General features: G+C 36.3%; 1 protein-coding gene across 1 annotated transcript; it reads left to right on the forward strand.

Annotated features, from left to right (window-relative positions):
• Nucleotides 1–181: 181 nt before the first annotated feature.
• On the forward strand, nt 182–10,719 carry ZWILCH (zwilch kinetochore protein). Its single transcript, XM_010185102.1, has 17 exons — nt 182–226; nt 1,397–1,492; nt 2,405–2,514; nt 3,176–3,372; nt 3,799–3,878; nt 4,153–4,308; nt 4,550–4,621; nt 4,937–5,030; nt 5,844–5,899; nt 6,819–6,921; nt 7,501–7,580; nt 7,798–7,954; nt 8,869–8,897; nt 9,223–9,359; nt 9,651–9,746; nt 9,829–9,947; nt 10,628–10,719. Exons 2-17 carry the CDS (start codon nt 1,469–1,471, stop codon nt 10,717–10,719), a joined length of 1,602 nt encoding a protein of 533 aa, XP_010183404.1. The 5' UTR covers nt 182–226; nt 1,397–1,468.
• Nucleotides 10,720–11,435: the final 716 nt, after the last annotated feature.

The raw sequence follows: 11,435 nt of genomic DNA on the forward strand, positions 1-11,435 counted from the left end.
GGCCGGGGAGGCTGATTGGGGCGGAGGTGCCGTGTGGGACCCCAAGTTGTGGGGACGCTACTAGGGCTCTACTTATAGACCTGTGTTTGTTTAGTTTATGAAGTTAATCTTACTGTTTAATAAGGACTGCAAAGGAAAAAACTTTATGTACCGTAACATTTTCTTTTTTTTCAGAATCTATAAAAAAGGGAGGGAAAATATCCCTGAACAGCCGTATCTCTTCGAGGTAAATATATCTAGGAAAATAAAGTCACGTAACCTGAGTCTGTATGTTTAAAACATGCAACCATTGTTCAACAGCTGATATTCATGCGGGAATATCACATAAAAGGAAAAATTTACCTCAGCAATACCTGTTTAGATCTGCCTTTACCTCAGAACAGAGGAGACTGGGTTACCAGAGTGCTGCCCTCCGGGACCTAGCTCCAGCCTTCACCTCCCTGCTCATTCCTGCCTTCCCCCTGATATTATTTGCACCTGTTAACTTGTTGAAAATGGCTGTAAGGATCAAGCACAGGTGTAAACGTTTAAGGGTGGAAGTTGTGTAGGAGATGGGTGGCACCGTGTGGGGCTGCTGCAGCAGCTGCTGCCCTTCTCAGTCGCTGCCTGCCTGCGCTCGGGTGATGTTCTCATGCTTCAAATTTGCCGCTGCTTTTTATCTAAGTACTTTTATGGGAAATGGGATATCTGTATGAAAACAGCAATTGTTTCTAACAGCTTTTGGAACGTAGGAATGGAAAATCTCTAGCACTGTTGTATTAATCTTTGGTTTTATGTAAGTTTGATAATGGTTTGAAAATAAAATCAGGTGCTTATTTAACTATGCAGTAATGTGAAAAACAGACTAGATGTGAAGAATCTAGCAACACTTCTCTGTGTATATTAAAAAGCCTAAGTAAAGACTGATATTCCTTCATTCTCTAGAACAGGCTTGAGTTATTTAATGTCCCCAAACAGTGTTTGGAGCTCTGATGAGGTATCCAGACAAGTGATCAATTGATATTTAATGTTACTTTAAATAAGTATTCTCCATCTCTGATATCTGGTGACTGCAGTTGCTACTTGACAACAATGATCTCTCATACCTCAGATTATCTGAAGTTTTGTTCATCAAACCAAACTTCGGTTTCTTATAGAATCAACTTGTTAGAGATTAAATTTTCTATGTTGGCTAGTTGAAAGTTGTTGTATTTTCACAATTTATTTAAATTCACCTATGACGTGCAGTAACTGTGTTATCCTGAAGTAAGAAAGCCTTAAATTCATGAATGGTTGCAATAAGGTTGGGAAACAGTTTGTGGAATTAGTTAATTTTGCCATTTCCAGTATAAAAAATTGCTGGAATACAGCATTTATATGAAGTGTATTAAAAAGTTTTGTTTGGTTTTGTTTTCAGGCTGATGTAGAGATCTGTTTGATTGATGACAGTTGCAAAAATCCCATTGAAAGTTTTTGGAATGGAAACAATATGGTATACATTTTGCAGAAGGCAGTAAGTGTGTATGGTAGTTGTTAATTTTTTAAGTGTAATCTAGGTTTTTTAATTCCTATCACGTATTTTCATATACCTTGCATTTTTTGACCTACCTATGTGTCGTGGCTTAGGGCTGGGCTGGCCACTAAATCCTGGACAGATGCTCTCTATTACCACCTCTCCCCTCCCCAGAAGGGAAGAGAAAGAGAATAAAGGAGAGAGACTTACAGGCTGGAAAAGAAAACTAACAGATTTAATTAAACAGTAATACTAATACTACAGGATAATAATGTAAATAAAAAATAATTAAATATGTACAAATATATCTATAAAACCAATATATAAAATCTTCCTCCCAACCTCCCAAATGATGATTATGTCACCAGAGGCCCTGTAGAGCAGGGCACTGGGAAAGTCCTACTCCAAACCCAGCAGCAGGTAGGAACAGGATGCAGGAACTGGATTCAGGAACACACAGATCAGGATTGGAGGCAGATGAACCAGCAAGGTTCTGCTCAGACTTCGGCCACTGTAGGAGAAGAAAAGACCAGAGCAGGAGGGAAGGGGGCTGAGAAGGTCGAGACCCTCGTGATCCCTCAGCTTTATACTGAGTATGGTGTATGTGGGATGAAATACCTCATTGGTCAGTTTTGGGTCCGCTCCTCCCTGTAGGTGCAGATACGGCACCCATGGTGAGACAGTGGCCTTGTGATGTTTACACAACATACAAGCATTATCACATGTAGAAGTACACACTCTCTGGAAAAGCATGCAAGTACAACCGCTTAGAAGAGACTTAGCTGAAAAGTAGAATCACTAAATAGAAAATTAGTTCTATTTAGCCTAAACCAGGACATCTAGATTTTCTAATTCCCATCAGATATTTTCATATACTTTGCATTTTTTGACCTACCTATGCATTTATCTCAGAGACACAATGAAGAAAGTGACTCAATGGAAGAATCAAAAAGCATCGATGCCTCTGAGCTTTTACCAAAGGAGAGCTCTGGACCAGTGGCTTTTTCTGTCAGTAGGGCAAAGTAAGTGTCAAAGATCTGCCTCCCTTTTTAAAGTAATTTTGTTTTGCAACTTTTGCGTCTCTTCTTGATGTTCAGAACCTGTATTATTTTCAGTCTCCCAAAATGAAATAGTTTAGGGAGGTGATGTGACCATTTTTAATCCTGCAAAATGGCCTCACCTGGCTAAAAGTATTGTTAATGAAGTGGCTAAACTGAAGGTACTGGAAAACCAGTTGTGAGGTGTCCCATTATGGGACTGTCTGCGTGTAGGTGAGAAAAGAAAGCTTACTAAGATTTCAGTGCTTGTTTTTGTAAGGCTTCTGTTAATAATAATAACTTAAAAAATCTGATTGGGGTCTTTGGCTGTTATTAAGTGGTACCAAAATGTGGTGACTGGTTTGTTTAACTAAGTTATCCTTTTAACATCCTTAAAATGTAAAATGCGATTATGATTTCAGAATCTTTAGTCTACATTAAAATACTATGTTAACTGTAGTCTCAGTTATTACATCTTCTTTGTGACTTCATTGTCCTGCCTGTAAAAAAGTTATAATACTGCATTCTTTTTGTAAAATTATTTGGTACCTGCAAAAGAAACCTGGTAGAGTTAAGTTTTATGTAAGGGATAGATGTAGCTATAATTGCTGGGTTCTTATTTTTTTTTCTCTGTTAATGTTTTTAGACAGTTGATTTCCTTATACACAATGGCACAAAATCCCAACATGACCCACTTGAAGATAAGTGAACTGGTTGTGCTTCCTCCCCTCTGGATAAGGTGTGATGGTTCTGATCCTGAACACACGTGTTGGCTTGGAGCCGAGCCTCTCAAAACTGGAAGTAAAATCACAGGGATCAATTTTTATATGGTTACCTGTGATGGTAAGGTTATAAGGTTACACATAAAATTAAATAAAGGAGGCTTAAAAATTAAAAACGAGGTGGGAGAAAGAACGAGATAAAAGATGTTTTGTAACCCATGCCTTGTGGGGGAAAGTACTCTTATTTTTATTTCTATATATAAACACATATACACTCTTAATGCAGCAGTGTTTGTGCAGCCCTGCCTTCACTCTGGTGCAATAAGTTAGCAGATTGAAATTGCTACCATGCAGCTTCTTATACAAGCACTGACTCTTACTAAAGATTTTTATGTTAACACCAGTTCTTATTATCAATAGGATAAATGCATCCATGCTTGCTTTCTAAAGGACAACAGGAACAGTACTTGGAGTAATGAGAATTAATTTTAAATTTAAGTTTGAATTATTGAATGTGTTTTTGATTCTTACTTGTTCCCTTTCCTAGGTCCTACAGCTGATAAAACTCGTTTTGCAAACCTGGAAGAGCTGAAAATGGCACATAAAATGAAACATCATTCATCTATGGTAGGTTTTGTGTCCAATCGAAGTTTAAATGCTTCTGTTTTGGATTTATCATCCTGATTTTGGAAAGGCTTAGAGATTCTGTTTAGAAACTCACCTTAGTATGATTCTGTAGTATAATAGTCTGGTTTGAAGTAACATTTGAGCTCCCTATGTTGTAATGCATTTGTCTGATACGAGCCCTTTTTGTGTCTGTGAAATGCTTTTAAAATTACTTTGCACGGTTACAAAACAATCAATGTTTGTTTTTTATTTTTAAACCATTTGTTCATTCTAGGTGGTGACAAAAGGATTTGCTCAGTATGAACTCATTAGAGCTGCTGCAATAGAGGACACAATTATGGAATCTGAAAGCAATATATATGTTGATATTACATGGAATACTGTCGATAAGATTCTGGAGACACCCCCGCTTATTTCAGCCGCCACCCTGGTAAGTCAGGAAGGAAAAAGTAAACAAACTCGAATTCTTTCTATGGCCTACATCATGAGTCATGTAGAGGAGAGAAAATAAGCTTGACCCTCGACATTTGTGTTTATTATTCTTTATATAAGCAACACAATGTGTTCATAATCAAAATTCTAAATTATGCTCGTATGTGTTTCACTAGTGAAAATTTTAGGACACTTGATTTCTAAGGTTTGAAGCTGACATAAACTTCTGGAACTTTCAGAATATTGCACTGGAGTCTGGAGAGCCCAGGAGTCCTGTGTATCAGCTCTATAGGGAGCTGCAGTTTCTCCTTGTAAGTATGACTGAGAAATTCCATTTTCAAATTTACATGGAATAGTGATTTTATGTGTTAATAATTTACTTTATTGAAAACTTTATCAGGTGTTTTAAAGATTACTCTAAACTAAAAACTTAAAGTTCAGTTTGAGTTCAGTTTTAGGAACCTTGAATAAAAAGGGGACAAATTGTGAATGTGGAAGTCAGGAAATGCAAGAAGTTTCTAGATTCATGGTTAGCTGTACAGAGGGATGTGTGCTTCTTGGAGAAGTATGACACATGCAGAACCTCAACCAAGAACTGATTTGTGGTGTTTTGATGCTCCCTTTAGGCTTTGGCGAAAGGTTTGAAAACTGGTGTGACTGAGTGGCCTGAGCCCATGGAGCCTGAATCAGCTGTTGATCTGGTCCAGGAATTTCTGACTGGTAATTCCTGCTTGTTACATGGGGAGAGAGGGACGTCACATTTCACAGAAATAAAAGGAAATTCCAGATACAGTATTTAAAGCATTAGAATTAGAGATGTTAATTTCTATAACTACATGCACAAAATAGTTAAATAGGTTCGTACATCTCTGTCACTTTCCTTTGTCATAATATTTTATATAAAAGTAATAACTGTTTCTTTACAAAATGACACAATTGTGTTTAAAAAGCAATTGAGAGAGCTCTAAGTGCGTCTTTTAATTTATCTGACACGCACACAGACTTGTCAACCTGCTAAGTGTCCCTTTGGTGGTGGGAAACGATACTGTGATGACATCTTAAAATGAAGCATCCAAAATTACTGATTCCTTCTGAAAACTGTTGTGAACAATGTGTGTCTTGCCAGAAGTTTAAGATATTAGAAAACAAATCCAAGAAGAGATTCAGATGTAGGAATGCACCAAGAGATTTTTTTCAAATGCAATTCTAAATTTTTGAGAAGAAAACCAGGGACGATTATTAGATAACCTGCTGCTGCTTACTGCTTCAGCACTGAAACTTAACAAGTTGATGCTTAGATAACGGAATGTAGTAAATGTAGTCCACGGAGAATGTGTACAGCTTAGAATTTCTTAATATTAGCTTTTCAGACTACATGCTTACCCAGTAAAAACAATTTTAAATGGATAGATTTTGTCTGTTAACTATCCAGTGAGTGTATTTGTGAATTATGATGTGCCATGGGATTTGCACAATTGGTTAGATGATTTTTTTTTTCATAATGGTGAAACTTATTTTTTTTCCCTCTACTAGATTTAAAGAAGAAACTGGATGGATATTGTATATCTAGAAGCAGTAATGAATCACAGGTATGTGACATTTCCTACCAATCGTCTTATCTTGCTTCCCTTATAACTGGAGTTACTTCAAATTTTGACTGTCCTGTATGTTATATATGTTTATATGTAAATACTTAGACATAAAGATGTAAAAAAAGATAGATCTCTTTTTGTTTCTGCAGTGTGAAAATAACGGGAGAAGGCCTTATAGGCAAAATTAGGAATTCTGTAGCTATCCTTTAATATAGAAAGCCCACTGTAATTTCTATCTTAAGAAAACCTCCCTCTTTTTATTTTTTTTAAATTCTGAATTGTCTAGCAGTGTTCATTGTACATACGTTTTGATTTGCTTCTTTCTCTTCCTTTTTCACTACCAAAAGCTTGTTCAAGTTTAACTGCGTTGTATCAACCACAGTCGCACACCCTTCTATTATCCATCAACTGTCACTTCTTAAAGCCATCAGTCTTATGATGTCCTAGTTTCTTTCACGAGCTCTGACCTTTGTGCCATTGCATTCTCTCAATAACTTGCTTTTCTTGCCTAATTTAATGATTTTGGGCCAGTTTAATGGTATCAGTTGGATACCTGTTGTATTTATTTAGAGGTTTATGATACTCTAAAGCAATGGACAAATTCAAATTATAATAATGTCTTAGGTCTTATTAGGTTTTTTTTTCCCTTTCAGTCTAGAAGGGAACTTTTTCCTGTTGAGGAGTAGGTTGCATTTTGTTCCTGAGCTAAAACTATAATGTGATTTCTGTATCAGCTAAACCAGAAATATTCAGGATCAGGAGAACCAGAAAATGCACTAGTAGTTTCTATACACTACTTTCCCTGGAAAAGGAGAAAAAATAGTGATGCACCAAATTTTGATCCCTGGAGAAATTTCAAATTCATAGTCTTTGAATCTTAGGCAGCCTTTTTTTTTACTTGAAAAAACTCTTTCAGAAAATCAAGTGTGACACAGCTGCAGTGGACAGGTCAATAAAATCAATCTTTGGTGAGCATCGAAACCTGGATTTTGCTGAGCAATTATGGTGCAAAATGAGAAGTAAGTATATTATGGTTTTGGTTTGTGGGGTCGTTTTTGTTATATATACACTGTTGTCCTTTAATTCTTGTGTTCTCTGTATCTACTGTACTGTATCACTTTCTCAGTGAGATTAATATAAATTTCTCTGAGTTTTAAGGACTGATCAGTTCTTCAGCTGACTTTTTCTAGAAAAGCTAATTTTAGGTATGTAAGATGATATACTTACGGTATATAAAGGTAGACCAGTTGGATAACTGGATACTAATAGTTCATATTCTAGATCAATGTTGTTCAGTTAAATTTATAAAATCTTTTAGGCTTCAATGTATATAGAGAGAATGTAGCCAAAATATGTTTGCCAATCTGCTGCTGCCTTGTGCTGTTCTCTAGCAGTCATATGCAGCTCAGTGGTCTTGATCATTGTTTCTTTAAAGTCGTGATATGACAAACAACAAAAAACAGCACAATCTGTCATTTCAGGTCACCCTTTAAATGAGGGGTTTTGTTCTTACAAGCACATGTTGGCTAGTTGTTCCTGACATAACTAAAAAGAGAGCCTGGATTGATAAATAAAATATTGTACTTTTTTTTCTTAAGGTATCACTTCCTATCGGGAGTTGGTAAAGTGTTTCACACTGGTTTTAAAATCCCTGGAACATGGTGAGATACAGCCGTGGGTATGTATTTGTATTTCACAGTGAATGTTAAAATTTGGAGTTGTTTGAAGTAGAATATAGTTCTTGTCACTGAACTCTGCCTCACTTCTGTGTTGTATTGTTTTTAAATTACTTTCACATGTCACAGTTTGCTTCTGTTTCCATGGTGTTGTACTTCTAAACAATTTTTATCATGTTTTGTACACAGTAACATTACAAGAAAACTTGTAATTTTTAGATTCATCAAGGAAGTAGCAGTTTGCTAAGTAAATTGATTCAGCAGTCTTATTATGGAAAGATAGAGGCAGTTTCCCTCAGTGGCATCACTCCCATTCAGATGCTCTTGGAGATTGGTTTGGATAAGATGAAGAAGGATTATGTCAGTTTTTTTATAGGTAAGCCTCATATCTGTTAACATGGTTAGAAAGTCAAGATAAAAGGTACTTCATGCATAAAGTAATGAAGCTTTTGGTAACCTTGATCTCACTTCTCCCATCTGCTGAAGTGCTGTTCCCAGCCTCCTTAGTAATTGCACTTTCAGTTGTATATGGTTTCAAAATTTATTTTTTTTCAAAATAACAATAGCTTCAATTTGAAAAAAAACCTTTAGTTTGAACTTTAAGTAAAATAAACACCAGGTTTATGTAACTGTAGAATGTCTTCCGTTTGCTATAGGTGGAAAAAATAAGACCCTTATGCTCTTTCTGTCTTTTCCTTTATGGTCTACATGGGTTAAGAGGAAATCAGGCAAGGGTATTTCTATGTAATAGCTGTCGTTTTACAGTCCGAGTATTTAGATAGTTTTGATTATACAAACGCTACAGTGGAAAGATTTTTGTAAAGTGCATTTTTTTTCTTGAAAACACTGTGGCTTTGTTGTCAGTATTATAGCTTTATTTTTTCCTGGGTCTCTGGGAAGGGAGTTGTGTTTTGCCATAGTTGTTACGTGCTTCCTTTTCCTTCACTCTTCATTTCTTTTTTGCTTTGTCATCCTGTTTTCATTCTGTGTTTAACCGGATTTTTTAATATTTCCTATTTCTAAACCCACATGTCCCAAGAAGGCTGGTTGTCTCAAAGTATGTGGTAGGTTTCTTCATTGTGCAGCCTTGGTAGTAAATAAGAGAATGCCTCTACCATGCCACTTTACAGGACTTTTCTTGTTTTGAATGAGTAATTGTGTCACTAAATAATGTCCCAGTCCTAGTGATTTGACACTTTTCTTTGGTAGAAATCCCTGTTTGATTACCTGAATGTTGCTTATGTTTTATCTGACACTGTAGTAATTTTTTTTTCCCTGTTCATCTTATAGGCCAGGAACTTGCAACGTTAAACTGCTTGGTGAGATACATTTTTTTTCTTCACTCTGAAAGCAGTATAATGTAGAGCACACTTAACTGATGCAAGTCATATCATTCCTGTAAGCTGAGAAACTGAATTGCAAATCATGAGGATGGATATACTGCAGAAATATTGTATTGTTTCTGTATTTATATATTATTCCCTACCGTATGAACCTTTGTTCATACTTTGATAGCGTGGAACTTTATTCTTACCCTGCTGGGCCATTCTTAAAAAGTTGGCTTCTCAAAAGAAACAGGAAAATTATTTATACTGAGATTGTATTGAGTGTCCAGTTAAGAGCAGAAGCTGTTTGCTGTTCCAGGCTTACTTCATTTCCACGTCAGTAGATCTACAAGAACAAGTTCATCGTGTTCAAAAGCTTCACCACATGCTGGAAGTAATGGTCAGCTGTGCAATCTCACTTCATTTTAAACATGAGAACCTCTTCCCTTTGACACAGTAATTATTTCATTTTTACTTCTTGCTCTTTCAGTGACAATATCAAATAGATTCTCTTTGAGACCTGTAAAGAAACTCTCTTAAAAAAGAAGCAGCACTCCTTTATGTTGATGATAATGAGACCCCAGAAGTAGCAGCTGGATCTTTCTGCTACATTTTCCTTTGTGACCGAAATTGCAAACCAAAGGAATCCGTAAAATCTGAGTGTATAGTTAATTTTGCACAAGGTTTATGCAGTGTTGCACAAGCATTTCTCCAAAGAAAGTTAGTAACTATTGATATCTATTGTAGAATTTGCATGAAGTATTATAAGGAAAACCCTCTAAATGAGAAGCACGTCTTTCAGCTGCCGATCAGACCAGCACTTGTCAAGAACGTTTATCAAAAGTAAGAGAAGTTTCAGTCTTTGCGGCGTTAAAATTCAGAAGAATTCTGACTGAATTTTGACATTTCTTGATTATTCTGTCAGTGATCACCCAGAAATATGGAAGGTGGACATAAGTAGTGGGCACGGACAGAAGGAGTTTAAAACAACCTGGCAAGTTAGTACTAATCCTCCCGTTGAACATATGACATCAAACAATACAGGTAAGGAATATTTGTGGTGACAGGAAATAATGAAGCACAGGCTTCAAATTCAGTTTTTATACTGGATTCTGTGGATCTGAACATTTTCTTACTTATGTTTTCAGCAAAAGTGAAACGATGTTTTGCCTTTTAATAAAAGGGTGAGATGGTATTTCTAGAATGTAGGTTTTCACAAAAGTGGTGAATTCCTGCCTTCTCACCTTTGCCGAGCTGTGTTTTTAGAGTTAAAGTGACAGAATAGTTTCAAATGTGACATGATCGCTAAATAATCTACACGGTACCTTATATCTAATTCCTAAAATCTTTGCCAGTGTACCTGAGAATGTGTTTGTGATTTACCTGTTATTGAACGCTGGCCTCAGTCAGAGAAGCAAGCGGGTGCTAAGGAAAGAAGAAATGCCTTGCTGCGGTAAACAGAGAACAAGTGAAAAAGCATGAGAATGGGGAAGAATTAAGCATATAGACTGGTGTAGAAATAGTTTTCCTTTTTGGGATGAGGTTTGATGTAGGGGAATGCTTTGGTAAAGCTTTCTCGTCATTCTCAATTTTTGTCACAAACTGCTCCTTTCAATAAAACTGAAGTTTGGAAACCAGTCCTTGAAGGCGCTACGTGAACTAATCTACAATTTCTCTTTCTAAGAGTGGTGGCTAATCACATCTTTTTTCTTTTGCCTACACAGGTCTCTTTTCCGATTCCACAGTTAATGGAATGAGCGAAGAAAGAATGTATTTTATTGCGATGGCTAAGTGCAGTCAGGTGCACTTTGCATAAATACATGTTACTCTGCAGGCAGGCACTCAACAGGTACAGTAAAGGGAAAGTTCAGTATTCTCTGTGTCCCAACAGTTTATTTAGAAACACTCTGTGATCTGAAGAACAGTCCGCCTTACTGAGTTGTTTGCTTGAAGTGTGGCATATGCAGGCATAATTCACCTGCACCCTTCTAGTTTGTTTATAAATGTGTAATTATGAATGTACAGTATAATTTTGAAAATATAGTAGATATTTGTCTTCACATATTTACAAACATTCAATAAAATTCTGCACTTTGGGTTTTTAAACTTTATTTTTATTCATTAAGAACGCAATCAGACTCTGTTCGAAGTGTGAATTATCTTAACCCAACAAAACAAGCAATATTGTCCTGTTTTCCTGGTGTCAAGTGACTTTTCATCATCCAGATTTATTTGGAAAGCTGTTCATCCAGGGCATTGTGAACTTCTGAGTTTCATTTTTCTTTGTCCCCATATTTATATTTTGGAGTCTTCTTGGATGTGCTTCTCTCTCCTCTTCAAATTAATTTTTTCCCCTCAATGCAAAGTGAATTATTTTAACAGTGTTGTCTCGTATACTTTTGTATACTTTTCTGAAAAAAGTGTTCAGTACAATTGGCTGGGCATAATCCTATCAATGTGTTTGGATTAATTCCTGACTGCTGTGTATGTTCTTACATTGATTAGATAGGGTATGTAGTGCTTCAGTGGTGT

The sequence above is a fragment of the Mesitornis unicolor genome, unplaced genomic scaffold (assembly GCF_000695765.1).
Source record: "Mesitornis unicolor isolate BGI_N332 unplaced genomic scaffold, ASM69576v1 scaffold14425, whole genome shotgun sequence".
NCBI lineage: Eukaryota > Metazoa > Chordata > Aves > Mesitornithiformes > Mesitornithidae > Mesitornis > Mesitornis unicolor.